This window comes from Falco punctatus, assembly GCF_963210335.1.
Source record: "Falco punctatus genome assembly, chromosome: 9".
In the NCBI taxonomy this organism is placed as follows: domain Eukaryota; kingdom Metazoa; phylum Chordata; class Aves; order Falconiformes; family Falconidae; genus Falco; species Falco punctatus.
Window position 1 is genome coordinate 30,040,207 of NC_137589.1, and position 25,547 is coordinate 30,065,753.

A 25,547-nucleotide genomic window follows, 5' to 3' on the forward strand; every position below is an offset into this window, starting at 1 on the left:
GCAGCGCCCAGATTTGTTCTGGCATCCTTCATTAGATGGTGTTTGTTCATGCTGCATTTTTCTTTTTGCTGGCTTGTTTGGACACGCACTGGTACATTCACGGCACTCAGGCAGTAACGTGAGTCTCTTTCCCATTAGGAAAGGGGCCAGGATTTGGGGGGGCTGGGAGGGCAGCTTAAGCAGTAGTTTCTGAGATATTTCCTTCTGCCGCCACACCCTGCGTGAAAGAGCAATATCCGCGGCTTCAGCTGCTATCGCAAGGCTCTGAACGTCTCTCTTTTAATATAGATTGGTATCATTTTGCATTTTAAAGTAAAAACACGCTGCAAGCTGCAGACAGCTGTCGGTTGGCAGCTTTGTTTGAACATCTGGTATTGCTGGGCTGCTGTTCAGCGCAATCTAACTATGGGATTCATAAAGATTATAATCCGGGCTTTCAGATTCTCAACAGCCGCTTCGCAAAAAAAAAAAAAAACAACAAAAAAAAAAAAACCAGGAGAGAGAAAACCCAGCAGGGAGGCGGCTGAGGGGTCCTCGCGTTCAGCAGGTTGTGGTCGGTCCCCTCTTGGGTGCTGAGGGGTGGATAGGCTCACTGTATGTTGCCTTGGTTGCCCACAGGTGCTGACAGGCTGCTTCCAGCCTGCGAAACGCTGGGCACTGGGGAGCTGCAGAAGTGCAAAGTCCTCTTTTTTTCTTTCCTTTCCCCCATTCTCTTTATTTTTGCAGCTTGTGTGCCGAATCTGGTTGAGTCTCATACTCCTCTGGGTGGTGTCTGGCGCTGGCAAGCTGAAGCAGCAGATTCTGCTGTGGCTTTTGGTAGATGTTTGTAACTGTTGTCTGCAGCAGCAGGACTTGGTTTCTTTAAAGTAAGTGATGGAGGAGCCAAGGCTCAGAGTAAACATAGCACGTCAAAACCTCGTTTCTAAGAGAAATTGAGTCCCCTTTTCTTGAAGCAACCACAAGGTTGAGATAGCCACCTCTGTAAGCCTCATCCATCCCTCTGTGAGTCAGGCACTTTCCTTGGCACCTTTGAGAATTAAGCGGCCTCTAAGCCCCTAACGGGTTTTATAAATCTTGTTAGTTGATCTGCATTTTTGCAAAGCTCTTTGAATCCAGCCTATTGGCGCATAAGTCACCTTGACTTTCTGCAAGGCTTTGACTCCCAACTCACTTTCAGGCTCCATTTGTCAGTTGGAGGTGCACAGAAAACGTCCCCCCCTTATCTTTATTAGGGAACAAAAAAAAAAAAAAGCTGCCTGGAGAAATCTAGCTGTGTTCTAGTTGGTGCAAGCCTGTAATAGAGGTGCATATAAACCTGTTCTGCCCTTGTTTGTGTTGATTTAACTTACCAGTACAAATTAAAATAGCCTTGAGCGGTTGGAAGTTTAACTAGATCAGTTGGGAAGGAAAAAAAATAAAATCATGGCCTTTAAATCAAAGCAGGCTTTTCTTTCTACTGCTGCCTGAGCCTGGAGAGGAGCTTTGTGCCGCCTGTGCAGCTGGATCCCTCATCTCTGGGTCACCAGATGAGACGCTGATGGGCACGTGGCTGCAGGTCGTTACGTTTGCACTTACCAGTGGTCTCGTGGCTGGGACGCATGGGTGCATGTGGGTATCTCAGTGGCTGCTCTGCTCCTTGGTGGTATCTGGGTCCCCCCCAAAACCTGCTCATCCATCCAGATCCTTGGGCCAGGCTCCCTCCAGAGCAAAAATTAGAAAGTAGAGAGGTAGGAAGCTGAAGGGGCTGTTGTTCAGAGCTCTGGGCTGAGCCGTGGTGGGTGCGGAGCAGAGGTCTTTGGGCAGAGGAGAGGCAGCTCAGCCTGCAGTGGGAGGAGGGGTGGAAGCCGCTGGCTGTGTTTCACCCCTGCAGGGAGAAAGCTCTGAGATCACACAGGCCAGCTGGATCTTGAATCCAAGATGTTTATTTGGAAGACTGAGTGAGGGTTTCTCAATTTTGCAGGGGCTGCAGATGGGGGCAGCAGTGGGAGTGGGTCTTTGCAGCATGGCTGCTTTTGAAGGCAAAGCATCCTGCCAGCCCTGGTTTGGGAATGATTGCCCAGGGACCCTGAAATAACAGCAAATTGGGAAGATCTTGGGATTCAACAGAGGTGGGTGAGGCTGGGACCACAACAGATCGAGGAAGTATTGGGGTGCTGCCAAAGCCTGTTTGTTTTTTTGTGGGGGTTATGGAAGGAGCCACTCACAGATGATACATCAGAGCAACAGGGCTTGTGTGAGGAGCAGAGTTTTATGATTCGATTGAGTTTCAGCACTGAACGATCTCCCATTTCTGCCCAGGTTGCCACCACTGGAGCTGGCCGAGCACTTGTGAGAGCCACTTCAAGCAGATGATGCAGCTGAAAAGTGACTGGTTTTTTTTTACTGGCTTAATTTTTCAGCTGGATCTGTGGTCGGGAAGGGGCAAATGTATGAAAGGAGAGACAGAAGAGGGAGAAAAGGGGGTTAGGGCCCTCAAAACATACATGTAAATTGATTGAAACATTCAAGAAACTAGAAGCCAGAGCATGCTGAAGGCAGAAGGGACAGGACTTCTTACACAATCTTTTAGGTGTGAAAAACTGCGAAATCCCAGTTGGTATACCTGCTGGGCGTAGATTTTATTTTCTGGTATGGCAAGGAGGAGGTGCAAGGTGATGCTGGTCATTGGGGCCAGATGTGCTCCAGGTGTTCATGTCATCTGAGGTCCCAAGTGGCTAGAAATGGTTGCTCAAGGCAGTTGGGTCTGGGTGTCTGAAACTTTCTGGGATGTCGCAAACCCCTGCACTTTCCCAAAGTGCCCTCGCAATGCCCCAGTGCTGGTGCTCCAGAGCTGGTTGCTTAAATGGCATTTGGTGCTGGGTCATGCTGGGGCAGGCGGGCTTGTGCCAGGGCCCACAGCTGGAGCCCCATGCCAGAAAAGGCTCAGCAGCAGGGTGAATTTTGGCAATGATTTAAAAGCAGCCCTGAAACAGGACGTTTCCCCACTAATACTGAAAGAGGAGGGTAAAAGAGCTCTTCCTTCACACTTCTGATGGCACAGAAGATGCAGACCGTGTCCTTTATAAACATGGAGCCGAGCTGTGTGGCTCCTCCTGGCTCTCCTCACTCCCAGGTGAGGGCAGCTGGGACTGTCCTCCCTTTCAAAAGCTGGCTGGGGAGGGCTGCTGGATGGTGTCTGCATCCATGCCTGGGCGGTGATCTCTTCTCCCTCCCTTCCCAGCAGAGAGAAGAAAGATTTCTTGAGCTCCTCGCTGCCACAAGGGCCTGGTTGTGCCTGCAGCCGCAGCCCCAGCAGCTCTCAGAGCTGGTCTCTCCATCTTGCTCCTGCACTGCCCCAAAGCATCTGCTCTCCCTGTGCTGCTGTGACAGTGTGGGAGCGCGTTTCCCCCAGCCGGGTGGCATCTCCCCGGCAGATCCAGGGCAGGAGGCGGCTGCACTGGCTAAAGCACAGGCAGCACCGAGGGTCATCATCATCCTGTGGAACCAGCAGCATCAGTCAGGACTCGCCTGGCTGCACACTCGGCATGCAAACCAGCTCCTCTGTCTCCATATTCATCTTCCCTGTTTCCAGCTCTCTTGCTTTCCTCCACGTCGTGAGTGGGTCTTGAGCCCCAGGTGTGGCAGAGGTGGTTCACCCCGCTTTCACTGCCTCTTGCTCTGCTTTGCACAAGGGCAGCTCATCTGACGCTGGCTCATGTTCACACTCCTACCCTCCCACATGCTGCAAAAATAGCTTCAGTGTTTGGGGTGCCTCTGTTTTGGGGGTCATGTTGCCCGTACTGTGTCAGGAAGGCTCCTGTGTCCAGGACTTGCGAGGCTGCTGGCCCAGGAAGGATGCTTCTGCAGCTGCTGGCCTTGTCTCTCTGCTCCTTATCTCCTTTATCCACCTTTTCCCTTTGAAGCAGATCTTTGTCCCTACTCAGAGGACACTGACAGCAGTGGCAGCTGGGTCATGGGTTGAAGATGGTGTCCAAAAACCTCAGGTAGATCCCCAGCCTCCTTCCCCTATTTGTACAAAAGGCGCAGCCACAGTAACCCCCACAGCAGCGAGGAGCAGAGGGGGACACAGAGGCCCAGCAAGGCAAATTAACATCCTCAAGGTCCTTCTGAAGGTCGTTTTCCGATGGAGAATAGGTCCCCGTTTCCTGGCCTCCAGAAATCCCGCTGCTGGCCCCACAAGACACAATGCCTTGCATTTTCCCCTTACTAACTCCTTTCTGCTGGGTGTAAACAAGGGGAAGAGCCGGCCTGGGCTGCGGGCACCGGCACAGCGCTGTGGGGGTCCAGGGTCTGCCTGGTACAAGGCTGTGCAGAGGAGGATGGTCTGCCATGCCCACCGTCCTGCTGCAGGGGCTGACCTGAATACTGCCCGAGCAGCTGTGAGTCATGGCTCTGGGGGAGCATCCAGCTGCTGTGCGCCAGCCAGCCGCGCTGCGGGGTGCCCTGTGCCAGCGTGAGCACCAGAGGTGGGACACGGGCTGTGGGGGCTTTGTCTCTGCGGTAGCCAATGGAGATGGGGCTTGATGGTTTCTCCTCCCTGGCATGGTGGGGAAGGCTCGGACACCAGGCAGCGTCTTGCAGAGAGATGGGGACAGTCAGGAGGCATCTCCACCCACCCCGGCGTGAGAACAGGGCGGAGAGCTGCTCTTGTGAGAGGCACCCTGCATCCTGTTCCCCCAAGCTGGTGCTGAGTATTTGGCTCCCAGCCCTTCTCTACAAAGCACCAGCTCTCCTGGTGCGCAGGGGGTCCCTTGATGCTAGCAAGGGGGTCTCTTTGATGCCCATGCGCTGCGTGGCTGCTGCTCCCATCTCTTCCTAGCAAGGGCAGCTATTAATATCCCAGAGGCTGTTCTCTTCCCTCTTCCTTCCCCTGTCAGGGACAAACCAGCCCAAACTCTGCACGGGGAGCACCGTGAGAAAAGCCGACCCCGGAGCAGCGATTGTGTGCTCCAGGCTGGCCAGGGGAGTCGAGGCCTCCTGCTCCGGCCGGAGACCTCCCCTTCTGCCCGGTGCTTACTGTAAATGTGTGCAAGATGAAACCCCAACCAGAGAGCATTTCCTTCCTGTCCCTGTAAGTGGATCAGCCTCCTGCGAGTGCTGTGGGGGCCGTGGGGAGTTTGAAAGAGCTGATTTTGCCTGGGTCTGGTCAGCAGGAGACCGCGGTGGGGCTGGGAGGGATGCTGCGGGGGGGTTTGGCTGTGGGGACTGGTCCCTGCAGCGGTGCAGGATCTCGTGGTTTGAGATCCCGTTTTGGGGGGGGCACTGGGGCGCTGTGCCTCAGAGCCACATGGTGTCAAGGTGCTGGCAGGTGAGGGGATGCTTTCAGGAGGGATGAGAACAGCTCATCGTGTGGGGTTTTCCCAGCAAACCGGCCAGCTGACGGCAGAGTGGGGCTGGGGAGCAGGAAGCCTGCCGTGGGAGGCGCAGGGAGGCAAAAGGTTGCACTCGCCTTTTTGGTCCAGGGCTTTTGATGCATTAAAATTCAGTCGCTGTGACTTCAGGCCCATGTCCAGCAATGTGCTGGGACACGGGTCTCAATGGGGGCCCTTGATCCCAGTCCCTGGGCTGAGCTGCAGGTGTCTGGAGCCATTCCCACGACAGGCATCTGCCCTTCGTGGCTTCCTTGCTCCGGTTCCACCTTCCTCCTCCTCCCTGCCCTTCCTCCCCCTCACGCTCCGAGCTGTTCCCTCTGTTCTGGCTTTCCGGTGGCTGCAAACAATGTCCTTATTCACTTGGTGGCTGGGATTTGGCGGCGAGGGGAAGGCCCGGGTGCAGAGGAGAAGGAAAGAGGGCGGCAGAGAAGCAAGCGCGCCTGTCCTGGGCCAGCTGTCCAGCTGCAGTTAAAGGCACTCTGTGGGGCAGTGTGGCTCTCTGCTCCCCCCGGTTTCCTATGGGAATGAGGGCTGTGCGCTCTTGTGGTTTGTCCACCTGCCCTCTTGTAGTACCCTCCAAACCTACGGCTGGTTTCAGCCCGGTTTTTTGGGAATTAGCATCCTGCAAGCATCCCGCAGGTGGGTGTGCGGGGACATGCTTGCTCTTGCTGGAGGAACGGCCCTGAAGGATGCATAGTGCTTATTAGACATCAGAGAAGTGGCATGGGCTTCATTTACCCCATGAATACAGTAAGGCTTTTTACTGCTCTAACTGATTTAAAACCAGAGCTGCTCAGCAGGTCATGGAGCGTCTGTCTGGCTGTGGCGAAGCTGCCAGGCTCCTTCTTGATCCCAGTGGGAGTCAGGCAGGGGCTGGCAAGCGCTCAGGGTCCTTGGGAAGGGGTGTCACAGGCTCTCCCCTGCCAGCTGTCCCTGGGGGACACAAGGACCTTGGCCATCCTCGGAGCAGGCAAAACCTTGAGGCACGTTGTAGGATTTTGCTGCCCCGGTGCCTGCAGGGCCAGGGGCTTCAAAGGGGGACGAGGGGGGTGCTGGGCTCCAGGCGGGGCAGGAGTATACTCCACTGTTACTCTGGGCTTGGCAGGGACCGCAGATGTAGCTCTCTCCTTTGGGAGAGGACAGTGGTGAGACTGGCCTAAGGCAAGCCAGGGAGACATCTTGCCTGCAGATTTCTCCCTGCCCAGGAGGTCTCGGGTGGGTGTGAGCTCCTTCCCACAGCCCAGTGTCCCCCCTTGTAGCGTGGGGTTGCCCGACCGGCTGAGCTGGACCCATGTGTGTAACACAGCTGACACTTGCGGTGTTGCAGCTGTAGGATGACACTTGGATGAGGAGCCCAGATGCCCTGGATTGTCTGAGCTGTTAAACTATTACCGTCTTTCCGTCTTGTGGCTGCAGGCGTTTAATCTCACAGAAGTTCTGCTCTGTCGTGGCAGCCCTGTCCCCTGGCAGACATCCCCCACCCTGTCCCCTGCCTGCGGGGGGTCCTACGTTGGAGAGGCAGGTTCAGGGGGACAGACCAGGAGGTGCAGTAAGGTGTACGTGGAGTGAGAGTGGCTTCCCTGGCTGTGGTTTCCTCCCAGCAAGTGCTGAGCAGAGCGCAATGGTCAGCAAGCCTTACCCCAGCACAATCCCACAGGGACCAGCAGTGCACACCCTCCCTGGAACGAGACCTTGCAGTGTTTGCTTTGCTTCCCACCGAGATGGCTCTCCAAGTCCCATTTCCCTGCCAGTGCATGACCTTGGCACCCCAAACTCACCCGACTTGCCACCATTGCTCCCCAGGTTTCACCCTGCTCTGCCGGCAGTGGGGCTTCACTGTTTCTTCTTCCACCTTCGGCGGTCCTGTTCCTGTATGGGGTGGATGCCGATGGCGTGTTTGAAGGGAGCTCCACTAACCTCCTCTTAGGACTCAAGTCTTTTTTTTTCCCCTCCTTTATTTTTTTTCCATGAGGAGAAGAGGAGATCACTTGCAATTCAAGCAGAACAAACTGGTGTCCAGCAACTAGCCCCGTCTCGCAGGGACCTGCAGGGTTGGGGTGGACCAGCCACTTACTCCTGTTGCAGATTAGTTTATTAATTAATTAGAAGAGTTTACTCTCTGCTGGTGTTGGAATACAGAGCATTTTTAGTGTCCATTTTGCAAACTGGCAACATGTCTTGGAAAAGACAAACGGGGATCACAGAGTTGCTCAGAGCCCGGGAAGGGTGCCTGTATGGAGGGAGCTGCGGTTCTCCCGGCATCAAGGTCATGCATGAAATATGAGAAATTACCCTGAGAAATTCTGATCCTGGAGGAGGAGGAGGAGGAGTTCATGACTTCAGAAATACCAGATTTGGGAGGGGATGGAAGGGGAAGGGATATATTTTCCTTTTCAAAATACCTAAGGAATTCAGCCCGTGCTGTGGAGACAATGAAATTTCACCCCTCAGTGCCAGAACGGGTAGTTCCTACCCATGTGTCTTGTTAAGGTTTTGGTTGCCGTGGGTGAAAAGCCTTCCCATCCTGCTGCAGTCCCAGGCACGTACGGTTTTTAAATCACCCTAAAATCAAGAGAATGGCTCAAATGTGAGATTTAAAGAAAACGCTGCGTGTCTGCTATAGTCTGTTTGATTTCTGTGGGTTTAGGTTAGATTTTGGTCACTTTTTCCAGCTGCGAGTGGCTATTAAATTACCTTTTATGTATAAAAAGTTAATTTTATATATATTTATGTATGTTTTTGTGATTTCACATAACTGTGTGATTCCAGGAGTGGAGCACCCTGAGGTTTGTTACAAAACCCAAAGGTTGGCAGCTCTGCCAACAGCAGCTGCAGGGCAGGGGGAAGGGGACGATGGTACGTGTGTGTCCAGGGCTCTTTGGTCCATCCCTCTGGGGTCCCTCACATCGCTGGGGCTGGCAGGGCTGTCTCTGCCTGCCCAGTATCTGCCAGCGATGAGAAACACTGTTTTCCACCATGAGAGCATCCCAGCAGCATCAGGGGAAAAAGCAGGGGCTGCCTCAGGGTTGCTCCATGTCAGACGCCTGATGCATACGCCCGAGTGCGACAGGGATTTGGCCTCTGTGCCCGGCGAGCTGTGAGCCTTGGATCCTGTCCTGCGTTTCTCCCCAGCCCTGCCCCGCTGGCAGCCAGGGGAGGCAGGCAGGGGACCCCGCTGCTCCCGTGAGCCCCTCCGGACTCAGCTGTCCCCACAGCGGGCTGGTGTGGGGTGGGTCTGGCTGCTTGCGGTGGAGATGGCGAGTCTCTGCTGGCAGGCAGGGAGGGAGGCACAGGGAAGGGCTTGGTGGGAAGCTTGCTATGTCTTTTGGCGCTCTAGCTTGGAGAGCGAGAAGCAGCCTGGGCTGCAAGACCTGCCCTGGCTCCTGGGCTCGATCAGCCTCCTGCAAGCAGGGACGAGGGAAGGCATTTCCTTCCATGGAGCGGGCGGCTTTCCCATCAGTTGACTGCGATTTCAGTGGGAAAACTCCAGCCTGTGGATGCTGGAGCAGGATCTAGAGCTGGGTCTGCTGCACTCTGCACCAGGCCCATGCAGAGGGATGTTGCAAACTGTGTTTTCAGCCAGCGGTGCTTGGGAGCAGGTAGTGTTGACAGGCACCTGCCTGGAACACTGCCGGAGCAGGTTGCTGCCCACCACCTCTGCCTGGTGCTGGACCTAAAACCCTGGCTGAGCTCCCAGCAGAGCCATCAGCAGCCCCACACCCTGGCCTGGCTGCCAGCACAGGACCTGGGATGCAGTTCCTGCCTGTGCCCCGTGCCCTCTCTGAGCAAGTGGTGTTGGTGTTGCCCCCACTCTCTGGAGTTCAGTTCCCACCGTATTTACCTCGGGAGTGGGTTGCAGCCTCTTGGTGCTGCAGCATCACAAGTAATGACCCTCTTACAATGAAAAAAGGAGATTTTTAATATTTGCATCAAATCTTTCTCCGTCTGGATGCTCCCACCTATTCAGCTGGTCTTAAAAAGAGCAGCAGTGATGCCCTTGGATGCTTGCAGGCCCCTGTGTTTCTGTACACGTGTGCTACCAGATGTCGTCCCCCCCCGTCCCCCCCCGTGCCTGTGGGTCTGCGTCAGTGTTGCTGCCCCTTGGATCCTGTTTCAGTGGATGTGCTGTTGTCTGTGTGTCCGTCTGCATGTGCGTGGGTGAGTGCACACACGTGGGAATCAGGAGTGCATGTGGAGTGCGACTGCGAGTGGGAAGCTGGGTTTTTTTAGCTCCTTGTTATTATTAGTGGTAGGAACCCAGCGGCACTGAGGTTGGAGGTGTCCGAGACCTTAAGAAAAACAACGGGAGGGAGGAGGCTTCGCATTCCTGCTCCCAAATTGAGTCGGAGGTGACAGCCTTTCCCTGCAATGCAATTAATCCCAGCAGCGCCTCTGCCACCCTCCCCCTCCCACCTCGTCCAGGAATTAATTACTTGATTATAAATCCCAGGGCAGCGGTTTATAATAGCAATAATCCCCTCAAAATTCATCCTCGCTGCTGGTTTCTTCCCATCTCGCCCCTGTTGTTGAGAGTCTCTAATGCTGCGTCTCTGTGCCAGGTGAAGCCCTTCTGGTCCCGCTGGTGTAACGTTTCCTTGGGATAACCATGGAGGGGGAAAACCTGGAGTTGATTTTGGGGGGTGTTTTGGGAAGCCCTGCTCCTGCTTGCAGGGACAGAGCCCTTCTCTCGCGGGTGGCGGGTTTCATCCTGGCCAGGGAAGCACACAGGAGCGAGATGCTCACGGTGATAGCTGCAGATAAGGTTTTGTCCCAGTTATTAGGCTGATGGCCCAGGCGCAGCCCGGAGGAGCTGGGGCCGGGGGCTGGCAGCGTGGCGGGGGGAGGCCCTGTTCCTCCTTTCTCTGTCCCTCCTGATTACGCTGACGCTGGCTCTGGGGCTTGTCACGGAGGCGGGGAAGGGAGAAAGGATTTGGCGTAGCATACGGGGGGCACGGGGGGGCTGACGATGCTTTGCAGGAGCCTGCTGGCGATGGGTGATGGGCCTTGAACAGTGCTGCCATAGTGGGAGATGAGCCTCTCTGTGTGTCCCCCAGGGTCCCCAAGGCTTGGCTCTGACCAAACCTCAGTGACCATGCTGCAAAATGTTACCTGAGGGGCTGCCCCCAACCAGGGGACCCACATCAAGGTCTCCAGCTGATAAGGCAGCCCAGCACACATGGCCCCTCTGCGTGGCCACTGAAATAGCGAAGTTTCCACCTCCGCCAGCAGCCATGCATGGCCTTTCAGCTCAGCAGTGGCGTCCTGCTGGGGAAAAGCACTGTCCCTCCCGAGCTGTGTGGGCAGAGCTGGTGCAGGCAGCACTGAAGCTTCTTGGTTCGTGTGGCCGCTGGGCTCTGATGGCTGCTCCTCTCTCCTGTCTCTGCAGAAGATGCTGATGAAGCAGCAGGACCGCCTGGAGGAGCGGGAGCAAGACATCGAAGAGCAGCTCTACAAGCTGGAATCAGACAAGCGGCTGGTGGAGGTAACTGGTGCTTCACCCTGCTGTGTCCAGCCCCGCGGACTGTCACCCCGTGGCGCAGTGGGGACAGGCTCCTGGGCTGTAGGAGCCAGGTGGGCAGGGGGGGAGGGAGGGCATGCAGAGGAGGAGCAGCTGGACAGACCTGCTGTCTCCAGTCCAGTCTTGTCTGTCATCCTTCTGGGGGACAGAAGGTGTTCGGGGCTGCCCTGCAGCCTTGTGGGTCCTGGGGTGAGTTGGGAGGTGAGGAACAAGGCTGTTCTTAAACATCAGATGGCCCACCCTGCCCTCAGCTCAGCACAGCCTTCCCCGAGTCACCCACTTCAGCCCGAGCAGGAGGCAGGGGTCTGGAGATGGGAGGTCCCTGAAATACCCAGGAGGTGGAAGAGATGCAAATAATTGTTTTTTTGGGACACAGATAAAACAAGATCAGCTTGTGGTCCTTAAAGCCCCTTGGCCTCCCCAGAGCATGGGGAGGGCTCTGGAGCATGACATGTCCCCGGCCTGGGGTGGGCATGGGGGTGACGATGGCGATGGGCAGGGTTTTTCGAGGGAGCACACCTGCCTTGGTGGTGCTGCAGGTTGTTGCTTGCCATTAGCCCGCTGGAGGCACCTAGAGCCCAGGAGGTAGGTGCAGGAGATCTGCTGGGTCAGCAGTGTCCCTCCTGGGTCTCTGGCACATAGGAGTCTCATGCGGCAGCTGATGTCAGGGTTTGGTCTGTGTGGGTGTTCAGGAGAGCAGAGCTGTGGTGCAGCTTTCAGGTTGCACCCCCCTCTGCTGGGGAAAGGACCCAGGTGTCCCGCGACATCACGGCAGAGGGTGGAGGGTGCAGAGGGCCTGACCCTGCTTCTCTTGCCCAGGAGAAGGTGAGCCAGCTGAAGGACGAGGTGCGCCTGCAGTATGAGAAGATGCACCAGATCTTGGATGAGGACTTGCGGAAGACCATGGAGATCCTGGACAAGGCCCAGGCCAAGTTCTGCAATGAGAACGCTGCCCAGGTCCTCCACCTCAACGAGCGCATGCAGGAGGCCAAGAAGCTCCTCAGCTCTGTCCAGGTCATGTTCGACAAAACCGAGGACATCAACTTCATGAAGGTAAGACGAGCTTCTTCCTTGTCCCACCAGAGGTGGGATGGGGCCGTGGGGAGGTCTGGTTGTGCAGGAAGCATCAGGGAGGCACGGGGCACGGGAGGGAGCGGGCTGGGGACACTGACAGGGCTAGCTGATGCCTCCAGAGGGCTCAGCAGTGGGAGAAGGCAAGGAGGAGCAGGACAGACTCAGTGCTGGCCTTGAATGAATGGGTGCCACAACTGGAGATGGGGTTGGGGCAGCCCATGCCGGGGGGGAGAGGGGGCTTAGCACCTGTGGGCAGCCCATCCCCTCCTGGGGGGCCACAGAAGGTGACAATGAAAGGGGGGGTGTTGGCTGTGGCAGGGACTGGCCTTACTGATGAGAGCTTCTCCTTCCCCTCCTAGAACACCAAGTCTGTGAAAATCTTAATGGACAGGTGAGTACAGCAGGGCAGGCGTGGTCGGGGGGGGGAAGGGCGTCTTTGTGTTCGCAGGGGCGGCAGCAGCAGCACAGTGTCCAGAGGAGGAGCAGGGCCAGGGATGCTGCAGGCCTGGGAGAGGCATGCTCCGTGCCTCGGTTTCCCTCTGGGAGGGTGGGAAAATCCCCTTCTGCAGCCGTTGAACCAAGCCCTCCCCTTGGACTGAGGGAGCACAGTGGTGCGCTTTGGAAGAGCGGAGCTGGGACCCAGCACCCCAGCCAGGGTGGGTTGCGAGGCTCAGTCCAGCTCTGCTGGGGCAGAGGCAGGGCAGGGGGTTAAAGCCAGCGCTAGTGGAGCTGAGGAGAGCTGGGGTGGCCGTGTGGAGGGACACGGGGGCTGCGGGAGGTGCGCCCTGGCACGGAACGTTCACGGCAAAGCTGGACAGGGAAGGTGCTGCCCGTCAGAGAGTGCCAGCTCCCTGCTGCCCTCCACGCTGCTGCCCTAGGGGAGGGGTCTGGCCCCAGGAGGGTATGGGGGAAGGATCCGTCTGACCCTCCCCTGGGTGTAGCTTGTCCCTCACACCTTTCCTCTCTGCCTGTGGTCCCCAACAGGACCCAGAACTGTACAGGTGGCAGCCTGCCCCCACCCAAAATCGGCCACCTCAACTCCAAGCTCTTCCTGAATGAGATCGCCAAGAAGGAGAAGCAGCTCAGGAAGTTGCTGGAAGGTGGGTGAAGCCTGAGGCAGGGTGGGGGGCAGGGGCACGGGGCTTCACTACCTCCTGTACCCATATCTGGGTGCTCTGCTGTTCCCAGTACAAGAGGGTGGGTCGAGTTTTCAGGGTACAGGGACCCCAGGGAGCACCTCTGTCGTCAGAAAGGGCATGGAGATGCCATGAAGCCAGCTCCTGGCTCTCCTCAGGACACTTCCCTTGGCTTGTGAAATGGCTGTGTTTTGGGGTGACACAAAACACATTGGTGGGGGGACTGGCCATCACCAGGAAAAGGCAGTGGAAAAATGGGAGTTGGCATGTGGGCAGGGACAGCCAGGGGCCAGCATGGCCCTGCAGCCCCCAGCCCATGCCTGGGAGCAGAGCACATCCTCCAGAGGCTTCCCAGTCCTCTCCTTGGGGGACTTGGCTTTGTCACCCTGGCTGTCCCGCTCTGGCCGGGTTATGGCCTGTGATCGTGAGCCGTGCGTGGGCTCAGCCTGTGCACGTGTTTGCAGGGCAGCGCTTGGGGCCGCTCCCAGCCTGCTGCCGAGGTCTTGGAACAGCACCTGCAAAGTCACCCGTACAGCTGTGTGCCCGGTTTGCCACCGGTTGGTGGGGCAGGCTGGGAGACCTTCTGCTCGCGTGGGGCTGCAGCACGGGTTTCGGGGCTTGGCTGCGGGTTCTGCCCAGCAGCCAGAGCACCCTGGAGCTGTGCCGTGCTGTGCTTGATGCAGTCCTCCTCTCCTGTTCCCCTCCGCAGGTCCTCTGAGCACCCCTGTCCCCTTCCTGCAGAGCATCCCCATGTACCCCTGCACCGTCAGCAACTCCGGCGCGGAGAAGCGCAAGCACTCCACCGCCTTCCCCGAGGGCAGCTTCCTCGAGCCATCGTCCGGGACTGTGGCGAGCCAGTACATGAGCCAGGGCGCTTCGGCTGGCGAGGGGCAGTCTGCACAAGCCATGGTGCCTTGTAGCTCCACGCAGCACATAGTTGGACTTCCCAGCGGCCCGCAGCCGGTGCATTCGGGCTCCGTCTTCAACCCATCTCACTACCCCAACACCACGTCATCTCAGCAGTCTGTGCTCTCCCAGTACGGCGGGCGCAAAATCCTTGTCTGCTCTGTGGATAACTGTTACTGTTCCTCCGTGTCCAACCACAGTGGGCACCAGCCCTACCCACGGTCAGGGCACTTCCCCTGGACGGTCTCCTCGCAGGAGTACTCCCACCCGCTGCCGCCCGCCCCCGCTGTCCCCCAGTCGCTCCCGGGACTTGCCGTGAGGGAATGGATTGACGCATCCCAGCAGCACGGGCGGCAGGATTTCTATAGGGTCTACGGCCAGCCATCGGCGAAACACTACGTCACCAGTTAACCGTCACACTCTCCGGAGAGTCCCGCTCAATGACACGTTCGGAGAGAAAAGTCTGGTTTGGTTTGGCTTTTCTTTTTTTTTTTTTAATTTTTTTTTATTTTATTTTCCTTTTAAATCAAACCCGATTTTTTTCCCCACCTCATGCCCCTCCAGGATTTTGGGGAGGGTTGTTCTCTCATCTCCCTCTCTTTCCTTTTTTTTTTCTTAAATCTTTTTAAAACAAAATCATAATTTTTTTTCTTTTAATTACTTTTTTAATTTAATTTTGGAAAGTCCTTCCTGCCCCTCGCTGGGAAAAGACGAGGGAGAAAATACCGAGAAGAAATTGATGGGGATTTCACTCGGGCGTCTGGGTCTGTGCGTCGCACTCTTCCTCGCTTCTCTCTGCCTTTGGAAAACTTCAGAAGGGACAATGGCACCTTCTCTCTTTCCATTTCTCAGAGTTCATTATTTCTGGTTTGGTTCAGTTTTTTCCCCTCTTCCCCACCCCCTCTTTTTCCCTTTTTAAAAAGAAAAAAAGAAAAAAAATCTATCATTGATTCAGTATGAAATTATACTTGTAGATTTTGGGTTTGTTACCTTTTTTTTTTTTTTAAAGGTTGATTTTTTTTTTTGTGTTACGAGGCCACTTCTCATGCATATTGGCATTTTTTTTTCCTTTCAGAGATTTGTAAATACACAATGGCAGGAAATTTAATGCACAAAAAAAGGGAAAAGAAACTTAAAAAAAAAAAAAAACCACGAATAAATAAATAAATAAATAAATAAATAAAAATCTGTTCTAGTTTTCAGGAGGGGAAGCGTGGCTGAAATGCACCCCCCTCCTGCGTATCGCTGATGCAACTTCCTGTAACAAGCACTTTGTATAAAAAAAAGTGGACTTCCTGCTATAAGGCACAGGTATTTATTCTGTAACCGATTTTAGAACACACACACACAAAAAAAGTATCCAAATAAATGTGATCACTTAGTGCAAACGCCTCGCTCTGCTGCAGCTCTTCCCCTGGGAACGCCAGCTCTGGCGGGAGGCTCCGACCTGCCTTTGGAGGTTACAGCTCCCTGGGTCCCCTGGGTGCCCGGCCGGTGACAGGGATTTTTCGGTCGGGGCTGTCTTGGGGGGAGCAGCTTGGGGTAGGGTGGTGGCAGGTCCTGGCTGGGGAAGGGGTCCCCACCAGCGCCCGTCTCTTGTCCCAGCCCTGTGGGGAGGGATGCTGAAGCTCCCTCCCAGCCAGCAAGGATGTGAGTCAGGCACAGAGCCGGCCGGGCCGCATCCTGCCCACAGCCTCCAGAACAATCCCCATTGTGGGACGGGGATGGGGTCGGCAATGGGAACGGGGATGGCGGCTTTCCTGCCTCTGCCAGCATCCACCCTGCCGGCCACGCTGCAGCCCCGGCGCCTGGCCCTTGAGGCTTTGTCCCCCACTAACCCCCTGCTGCCCTTCGGGGCTCCGTGGGTGCTGGCAGCACCCTGGGCTGTTCGGGGACCCTCCGTGCTCGGCCGAGGCCGGGAAGGGCGAGGAGGAAACCCTGGGCCAGGCGCACGGTGCGGCTGCGGGCTGGCCTGGCCGTGGCTGTGCAGGAGCGAGCTGCTCGCCAGCGTCTTGGAGGCGTTGGGGGCTTCCATGGCTCTCTGCTGGCTTGGGCTTCCTTCGGTTTTCTCCTGGTTGCAAAACATCCCTGGTTTCGTTCTGGTTTGGATTCCCCCCGTGCTGCTTCGGTGGGAAACGGGAAGGGGAGAGAGTCTCAGTGAGCTGAAACCAGGGGAGCAGCGGGTCTGAAGGAGGGGGACCCTCACATGGCTCCCCCCACTCTGCCCCAAGGGAGCAGCAGCAAACCCCTGCCAGCAGGACCCCCCTGCCAGGCCGTGGTGGGAGGGGGCGAGCCAGCACCCCCTGCCCCTGTGTGCCCCTGGCTGCCCCCCGGGCCGGCACTGCCCGTGTGCAGGGTGCAGAGGCTGGTGGCCGGGCCCTGCCAGGCTCTCCCAGCCCTGTCCTGCTCAGATGCTTCAGGAAACACCCAATCCATTGGGATGTTCGGGGGTCCCCTCCTTGGTCACAAGCAAAGCGCCCTGGGGCAGCAGGAGGGAGCAGGATGCTCCCAGCTTCCATAGGGACCTGGTGACGCCTCCCTCTGCGTCCATGTGGCCGGCTGCTGTGGGGGAGAGCCCCAGTGGTGGAGGGGACACAGAGAGGGGTGAGACAAGTGGCATTTGGGGAGCCCGGGAGGGGTCCCCAGTGCCCAGCCAGGGCCACCCACTACCCCAGGCTGTTCCCCAGCCATGGCCCCCAGGTTTGCCCTCCCAGCTGTCATCATCATCATCATCATCATCATCATCATCATCATCATCATCATCATCATCATCATCATCCTCTGCCGCCTTGGCACAGCTGCCTTCTCCCATGAGAGTGGGGCAGGCATTACAGCACCTGTTGTGTAGCCCCCACCCCACAGGGTGACCTCCAGGGGCCTGGGACATGTCGCCATCATGGGCCACCCTCACCCTGTGCCTTTGCTGGAGGGAGCAGCCCCAGAACAGTGGGTGCCACTGGCAGGGTCCCCATGCCATGGCCCCTCTGCCCCCCGCCAGCCAAGGGAAAGGACCCTGGGCATCTCAGCTACCTGTGGCACCACACCATCCAACGCCGCGCATTGCTGGTGGTGGGGAGGGAGGCAACGGCCCCCTGGGGTCACCCCACTGAGTGGCGGGAGGACTGTGTGCCCTTGGCGCTGTTGGGTTAAGTGTCCCATCCCGGGTGGAAGGGATGCACAGATGCTCTGATGGTCGGTTTTATTGATGGATGGCTCTGTCCGGGGGGTGGGAAAAGCAGCGGGAGCAGAGGCACATCCATAAACAGCTCGAGTTGTGAATGGAAAGAGACGGATTAGGAGCCAGGTGAAAACATGTCACACGGCGGAAAGAAAAATGAGCAGTTGGGCCAGACCAAATTGGTGTCTGATGAAGGACGTGGGGCCTGGTGGAAAAAGGATCCCGGGGGCGGCGGTGCTGCTCAGGGGAGGCTGATGGGGAACAGCTGGAGCTGGACACGCACATCTGGTGGAGCAGGGTGAGGGGAGAGGCGGCGGTGGTGGCAGTAACCACTGTGCCTCCAGCCCCCGGGCTCGGGGCGCGGGGCTGCAGCTCGTCCCCCGGATCAGAGCCTCGAGAGGGGCCGATGCTCCATTTTCAGGTCGAGCCTGGGGAGGGGCTGGCAGCGCCACGGCCCATCTCCGCTGGGACATACCTGCTGGGGTTCAGGCTCGGCTGTGCTGAGGGGTCCCCAGGTGGAGGAGCCGCTGCCTCTTCCTCCATTTGCATACACGTAAATAAGCAATCAACATAATGAGGGCAAATGCAAACCAGGCTTTCGGTTTGCAACCAAGTCCTATTTTTAACCTTGGAGAAGGCTTTCGGCAGGAAGCTGCCGGCCCTGCTCCGGTCAGGACCCGTCGGCACATCCAGCTGCGTGGGTGCCTGCACTGACCCTCACCCCAGAGCACTGCTGACCCCGTGGCCACCAGCGGGTTGTGCTCGCTGCACCCTGCTCCCCTTACCCAAGCAAGCGGAAAACTCGGATCTTTGCAGAAAGATGGACAACACAACGTCACACCCCAGCTCAGGGGAGCCTTTTCGGCAGCTCTCCCGCCCGCTGAGCCCCCCGGTCCCATGGGTGTCTGGGGAAGCCACCGGCACCCCGGGAGTGAAGTCCCATGCTTAAACATGAAGGGTATATTTAGACGGCATCAATTTGAGTTTGCACATCAATCTTCCAAATATGAAAGCCCATCTTGGCGAGATGTTTAAGATACCTCATCAGCCCTTGGAAAATATGCAGGAATATTAATTAGCCAGATTTGGGTATTATCTTGTAATGAATAAATGAAGAGACTTGCTGCCTAAGATGAATTACTGGCGGCTTGTTGGGTTTGGTTTTTTTTTATAAGAAAAGAGTGTTTCTAAGGTAATTCTTTTTGACCCAGGGCCTGTGGAGGGGCTTGGGGATGCAGCTGTGCCGGCGCTGGGCAGGGTGGACAGCCTCCTTACACGGAGGGACCCTATGGCTGGTGTTTTACACCCCCTGATTTGGCCCCAGCTGGCTGCACAGCCTCTGCGGACGGAGGGACGGGGACAGTGTTGGAGTCCTGCCCCGGCTGCAGCAGCCCCGGGCCCAGGATGGAGGCAGAAAGGACAGCCTTACTTCTTTAAAAGCTTATTTTTGGCTTCTTCCCCTCCCACCCTTCAGCCTCCCCTCCTGCCCCCCTGCTCCGCTCACCCGGGCGCTTTGCTCCCTCCAGCTGGGCCAGGACTGGAACTTCCCGGTTGCTGTAGAAACCCAAATGAAGGACATGCTTCAAACAAAAATGCCAAACAAGAAATGGCTTTGTGCGCGCCCGGATGGCTGCTTTTCCTTGCCGGGATGCGGTGACTTCGAGACCCTTCTCCAGGGCACCCTGCCTGGCCCGGAGGGCTGTGGGGCCAGTGGAGGCTCCCTGCCAGCCCTAAAGTCTTGTGCTGAGCAGTGACAGGAGGGTGGGGGTCCCTGGGGAAAGGGCTTCAAAGGTCCCCATCACCCAGGGGGTGCTCAGAGGATCACTTCACTGTGGGATGCAGCAGCCACAGGGGCCTTGCCACCCCTGCCAGCTCTGGCACCACCTCCCCACCTGGCCTTAGAGCTGAGGCACCCCAAGGGGTGTCACCATCTGGTTTGCAAGATTTTGGGGTGACGGAGCGGTTTCCGGCTGGTGGGAATGGGCTCAGGGCTGAGCAGGGGACAGCCTGGCTGGCGGTGGCAGAGGGTGGGGAGACCAGCACAAGCCTCGAGGTCCAGGTTGGATGGCCACGCTGACGGGCCGGGCGGCAGAGCCACGTCCCGTGGGTGCAGGGAAGGGGCATCAGAGGAGACAGGTCAGCATGGACCAGCCGGCAGCTGCTGCCACCCTGGGGTGCGTCGGCCGGACCCTGTCCCTCGCCCCCCCGGCGTGTGGCGGCTGGCAGGGCCGGGGCGGCGCGTGGGTGCGGGGCGCTGCCGGCTGCCGGAGCTGCCATTGTTTGCCTTCAATCAAGATGTTTCAGGCAGAATCAAAAGCACCAACTGGGGAAATCATCATCACAAAAAATCTTGCGCCTGCAAAATAGGTCAAGTAAGACTCCAAAGAGAGAGAGCGTCTGATCTGCATTGCAAGGAAGAATAGCAACAGCTGTGATCTCCAGTATATATGGATGGGCTGGGGGGGGATAAATATATATATCCATGCATATGTATAACCGCTTACAGCTGTTGGGCCGTATGTTCATTAGGGCCAACTGTTTTGGAGGCAGAGGGATCAGCACTAATCGGGAAAGGGAGTTTATCATCACATTCAGAGGCAAAAGTGTCAGGAGCAACTGCAGCCCCCCCGCCCTGCAGCCCGCACCAGCTGTGCCGCGCTGAATGCACCCGATTCAGCGTCCCCCCCGGCCCCCACGGGGCTCTCAGAGCTGTGGCTCCTGCCCTGGCTCCAAAAGCGGCTGCAAGCCGTCGCCCCAGCCCCCTGCCTGCTCCCAGCCCCAAGTGCGGGTGGTGAGACGTGCCTCAGTTTCCCCATTCCCCCAGACCAGCTCTCTGCACCCACACCACCGTTTTGGCCCACCGCGGTGCGGCCCCCTCAGTTACCCCCACCTGGCGCTGGCCTCACAGGTGCTGGCTATAAACATGAACCCAAAATACATATAAATCCTCCCGTCTGACATCGGGGCGGGTGACGGAGCTGGGGCAGGACAGCTGGCTGGGCCACCCTGAGACGCTGGGCTGTGCCTGGCCGGTCGGGACCCAGCTGTCTCAGGCTGGGCACCACACGGTGTCCCCAGCCCACGAGTGGACCTGCTCTCCCCAGCAGTGTCCCCCTCGGCACCCCGAGCCCCTGCCAGCTCTCCCCTGCCAGCCAGAACAGCCTTTCAGCTCGCACGCTTGGCTCCCACCGGTAGCACAAAATAAAGGTTGCAAAGCCAAGCTGCAAGGACAACTTCTATTTAAAAATACCTCTCATCCAGATGATTTATTTGCAGGGCGTTGCTGCCAGCTCCTGATGCAGCTCAGGCTTGGGGCCTAACCTACCTGACAGCTTCCCTTCCTCACAGGATTATTTATTTGGGGCTGCGTTTGGCGGCCCGGCCGTGCTGCCTGCAAAGCTGCAGCTCGTAGCTGCTTGGTCATGGCACATCGCAAGCAGAGGGGCTCCTTCCCACCCTTCCTCTCCTGACTGCGATTTTTTTTTTTTTTAAATCTTTTCCTATTAAAAAGGATACAGAGACTCATCTTGGTCAGCCAGCTAAATGGGAAATGCGGAGGGGGTATATACCCCCGACCCCGTGCTGTTCCCAGCAAGCCTTTGCCAGCGTCCCCCAGCACGGGCACAGCCCGACTGCAGCTTTACAGGAGTTTTGCTTCCAATCAGCGCTGGGAAGGGAAATAAGTGAACAGATTGCAATAAAAAATCCAACAAGCCCAAATTCAGCCAACTGAGCCCGAAGCTGCAATTTAGCCAGGAGCCAATCACAAGGCTGTGGTGCGAGCTCGTTTCCACTTAAACAAAACAAAATAAAAGAAAAAGCTTCAGTGCAGCGCCTGGGTGGGTGCCCGGGTGGGTGGGCAACATGTCTGGAGCGCTGCCGTGGCCGTCGGTCCGGCTGCCCCTCGTCGATGTGTGCCCTGGCAGAGCATGGCGGGGCTGGGGGGTGCCCGCACGGTGAGGATGCGAAGGCTGACATCTCCAGGTCTGTGGCCGCAGACAATTTCTCTGCTTTGATAAAGACAGTGGTCCAGGGGGTGCAAGGCCATAAACAACTGCAAAATACCGGTCAAAGAGGAACAAAAATCTCAGTGTTTATTTCTCCTTCAGGCTGTGCATTATTATTATTTCCTTTTTTCCCCCTCCCACATCCAATTCACTCAGTTCCTTGTCCTTTCGGGAGCACTAAATTCATCATGTGAATGTAAAGCGGGGCTTGTGCGGGGAACGGAGCTGCGGTTTGCTCGAGCAGACACATGCAAGGTCACACGCAGCCTCGCCGTAAATTATGGCGTGTCCCAGCGTAAACAGCAACAGGAGAGGGGAAGCGTGGCGGCTTCAGGGGCAGGGGGCCGCAGGGAACGATACATAACGTCGTGACAAGTCAAACAACTCTCAGGGTGTTCACTTGCCAGAGAAATATTTTTCACATTCAATCCATTAGGCAAACAAGATGAAAAAGTATTTCCTACTTTGCTGAAAAAATAACAGGACTCAGTATAAAGCGTGCCTTAAAAAAAAAAAAAGAAAAAAAAGAAATTAAGTGTGACCACCTATAATGTTTTTTTTCCAGCAGCTCTGACAGCCTTCCAGGTATCCTGGCCGTGCAGGGAGGGAGCTGATGCTTTAAAGAGCTCTAACAGTTCCTCAATTTTTGGCCCGGCCTGGTGTCGCAGAAACAGTAATGAGTCAAATTAGTTGGAAAGAAACAACCCCAGAATTCGCTTCCCTCCCTCAAAATCCCCTCCAAACCCTGCTACTGAACCAAACCCAAATCATTTGCTGCTTTTCTTTTTCCCCTTCCCTTTTCCTGCCAGGTCAGTGGGGAACGTGTTTCCTGACGTGCTTTTTTTAAAACCTACAGAATGATTCTTGAAACAAGAAGATCCTCCCAAAGTCTGCCTGTCTCACTCGCTGGCTTTTCTGATAGTTTTAGGCACGTAAAAATCCAAAAGGAAAAGGCTTTTTCCAACTGTTTTGACCACGTCTAGTACCGGAGACTGCCTCTGACGAGGAGACGGAGGGAGCAGCGGAAGAGCAGCTTCTCCGACTGACTGGTGGCTCCTTGGAAAGACGCAGTCCTCAAATGACCGCTGGGAAAATGAGTCTGTCGAAGAAAAAGGATCACTCCCAAACACAAGTTGTCTTTCTACTAAATTTTAATTTATTTCTTTCTTTTTTTTTTTTTTTTTTTTTGACAAAGACATCTAAATTATACACTGAGTAACAACATGACCAGAGATCGCAAATACCCCTTTTTGGTGAAATTCAAAAAGGGAACATAAAAGAAAGAGCTTGTGTGGACCCAGCTGACCCACGGAACGTGACAGCCACCACCTTGTGCCTTTGCAGAAAAGTGAGCCCGATGGGGCAGGGGGCAAGTTTGAGAGGGCTGGTCTCATCTCAGTACACTTTTAGTAAAGAATGTCTGCTGATCAGTTACATTTTCGACAGAGAAAGAAGTCATTAACGTGCAAGCAGCAGTACTGGTAAGGGGAAAAATGGAAGAAGGTTGCATGAAGCTTTGGCAAGCATTCTCTGAGGGCAAGGAGAGACACCCTCCGTCGGGGCCGCGGTGGGGGACATGGCCACAGCCAGAGGAGGATGTGGAACCCCACGCCCCGTGCTCGTGGTCAGAGCAGGGGCTTGGACTCACGTTTCCTGATCTGCCCTTGGAGAATTTCACTTCTCCATCATCTCTCCCCCCCGTCCCCCGCCCCGAGAACAGGGGGCAGGAGAGGCATCTTTCATCTATCGCAAAGGTAAAGCCAGATTTAATGACGTGAAAGTGAAGCAAGACAAACTCCCCACCAGAGGGGAATTAACCCCTGCAACAAACTTCTCGAGGCCTGGGCTGGATCTGTCTGTCACTCCGAGCCTTTAAATCAAGGCTGGGTGTCTTCCTCGCAGAGGTGCTCTAATTCAACCACAAGTCACCGCGCCGGCAGGGTGGCGTTTAATGGGCTGTGTTATGCGGGAGGTCAGGAGAGAGGAACACAACGGTCCCTTCTGGCTTTAAAAATCTATGAATTGATGCGACGTGTGGCAAAGCTCCACCCATACCAATGAGACCGTTCGCTTCCCCCGAAGCTCACTTAAAGGAGGGCAGAGCAGACAGAGTTGGAAGGACAAAGCCTTGTGTATGCAATTACCATAAACGAAGCAGGAGCTGAAGGGCTGGGAGAGGGGCAGGGGTTTTGCTGAACCGCAGCAGGCATTTTTGGCTGGCCCCAGCCAGTTTTACAGGTGGTATTTAGCCAAGTGCTGCTGAGGGAGGAGAGCCCTGCAGAAGGTATAGCAGATGTAAATGCATCCAGATAAGGAGCAGCAAGTGAACAGAACCTCAAATACTTTTTACATTTTTCACCAGGTCGATGCAGAGAGAGATGTTTACAATACAAGGAGCATTTATAGACATCACTGCAGGGTGATTTACTTAAGTCATGGTCATTTAAACCCTCCACCTCCGGCCTCCCAGCACAGCTTATTCTATCATGGTCTTCCTCTCTTACTACCTGGTGTAGGTAAATGAAATTAATCCGCCAGATTACAGGTGAAGCTCTGACTGGCACAGATGCACGCAACCAATATATGTAGCTACACCCAAACACAATGAATGAGCCAGCAAACGCTTCTGGATCCTGAATTCAGTAAGGCAATTTTTCCTTCTGAACTGGAGCAATGGGAAAACCACTATGTTACACACATTTCCAAGCTTAACCAATGGGAGCCTAAAAATCCAAATTATCCTGCTGGATGCTTTTTGGATCCAGAAAGCTAACTGTGGCACAGCTGGGGTGTCACAGGGTAAGTGTGCCACTGGTAAAAAAGCAGGGAGCAGGGAAGCACCAACTCAACTCCCTTGCAAGTGAGAAGGATCAACGCCTGAGCCCCCAAGGAGGTCTTGCTCTGTCCTGCCTCAGCCAGAGGAGGGGTACCCAAGCATTTTACTCTGCATCTGACATGTAGGACAGGCAAATCCAAAGCTTGGGAATATCTGTCACAAAGCTCCGCCACTCAGCCAGCACAAAGTGTGCCTACCAGGAAGGGCTGGAATTCTTTACAGTGCTTTCATGAGGCAAATGCATTAATTGTAAGGAAAAGGTGATGCTAGGATGCATTGCTCCTCCTTGGGCTGACCCAGGAACACGCAGTGCTCATATTCCTAGGGTTTCAGTAAGCCGTTGCAGCCGGGGAGTCGCTGAACAAGCTATGTTTAAATGAACATCTCTCCTCATCCTATGACTCCTTACTCAATCCATGCAAAGCTGGAGCTGTGTCACTTTGTGTCATTAGAGATTGCTTAACAGCTCACTTGAGCCTGCTTTTCCATATACCGCTGCTGTTCCCCCCCACCCCCAAGTCATCTGGGTTTCAAAGCAAGGCTGTGCTACTCCGGCATGCATGTCCTGCCTCAGAGCTGGAGACAGATGCACTCAGAGGGTGCTGACTCACGGACACAGGCAGATTAAAGTTGGATTGCTAAAGCAGTTGCTGTCCCAGCTGTCCCTCTGCCCCCCAGCCACAGCAAAGAGCTGAACTACAGGCAGATCAACCCCTGAACCGCTACTGTACATCCTGATGTATGTGGGGACCCAGAATCAGCCCCGGATGATTTTAATCTGCTGGGTTGCAACATGCAGGCAGCCAGGGGCTGCTTCACGTACAGTGCAGATGTTTCTGCCGTGAGGTGGAGACGTCCGGGGGAAGGGAGGAGAAAAGAGCTGGGAGCTCCAGGGGTGTCAGCCGTCTGCCTGGGTCCATGAGTCAACTCGCTGACGCGTGGTAAAGCCACATGCTTTAGTACAAGCAGCTTTCCCCACACTGCCCGCCGGTCCGTCTCCAAGAGGTGGAAGGGGTAATGCAGTCCCTAGTCATTCTCTGGCCCTTCGCAGGCAGGCAGCAAACAAAGCTGGCAAGCAGGGCAGTGGGATTATTTTACCATCTGTGCATTAGAAACTGGCCCAGGAGTCACCAAGCTCGCTTCATACAGGACATGGCTGCTTTGGCGTGCTAATGACTCCTGCTCACTGTCAGCTGGGGCTAGATTTGAATTGGGGATGAGGAGGTGGAAAACACATTCTCTTTCCTATTTCAGCAACTGCATCCTTTTAGAGGAAAGCCAGTCTGGGAAAGAACGAATCCTCATTCTAAAGAGTGCTTCCCATCTGCCATTCATCGGGATCCTCACCCTCCACTGTGGCAATCTACAGCCAGCACCAAGCTGGGGGGACTTCAGGCCCTGGGCACCCAGCCTGCCGTGGGGCAGCCCCCCCGAGCCCCTCAAAGGGCTAGGCAAGGCCTGCCAAGGAAGGGGCATAGTCAGAATATATTTTACGCATTTCAAAAAGGAAGCCTGGGACC

The 25,547-nt window shown here is 55.8% G+C and overlaps 1 protein-coding gene across 1 annotated transcript in view; it reads left to right on the forward strand.

Moving 5' to 3' along the window:
• TRIM8 (tripartite motif containing 8) overlaps positions 1-15,394 on the forward strand; it is a 30,207-nt gene extending 14,813 nt beyond the window's left edge. The window contains exons 3-7 of the mRNA XM_080403466.1: positions 10,759-10,854; positions 11,710-11,943; positions 12,324-12,355; positions 12,949-13,064; positions 13,810-15,394. Coding sequence (XP_080259592.1) covers positions 10,759-10,854; positions 11,710-11,943; positions 12,324-12,355; positions 12,949-13,064; positions 13,810-14,417 — 1,086 coding nt within the window. The 3' untranslated portion in view covers positions 14,418-15,394. The remainder of the gene's footprint in view (positions 1-10,758; positions 10,855-11,709; positions 11,944-12,323; positions 12,356-12,948; positions 13,065-13,809) is intronic.
• Positions 15,395-25,547: the final 10,153 nt, after the last annotated feature.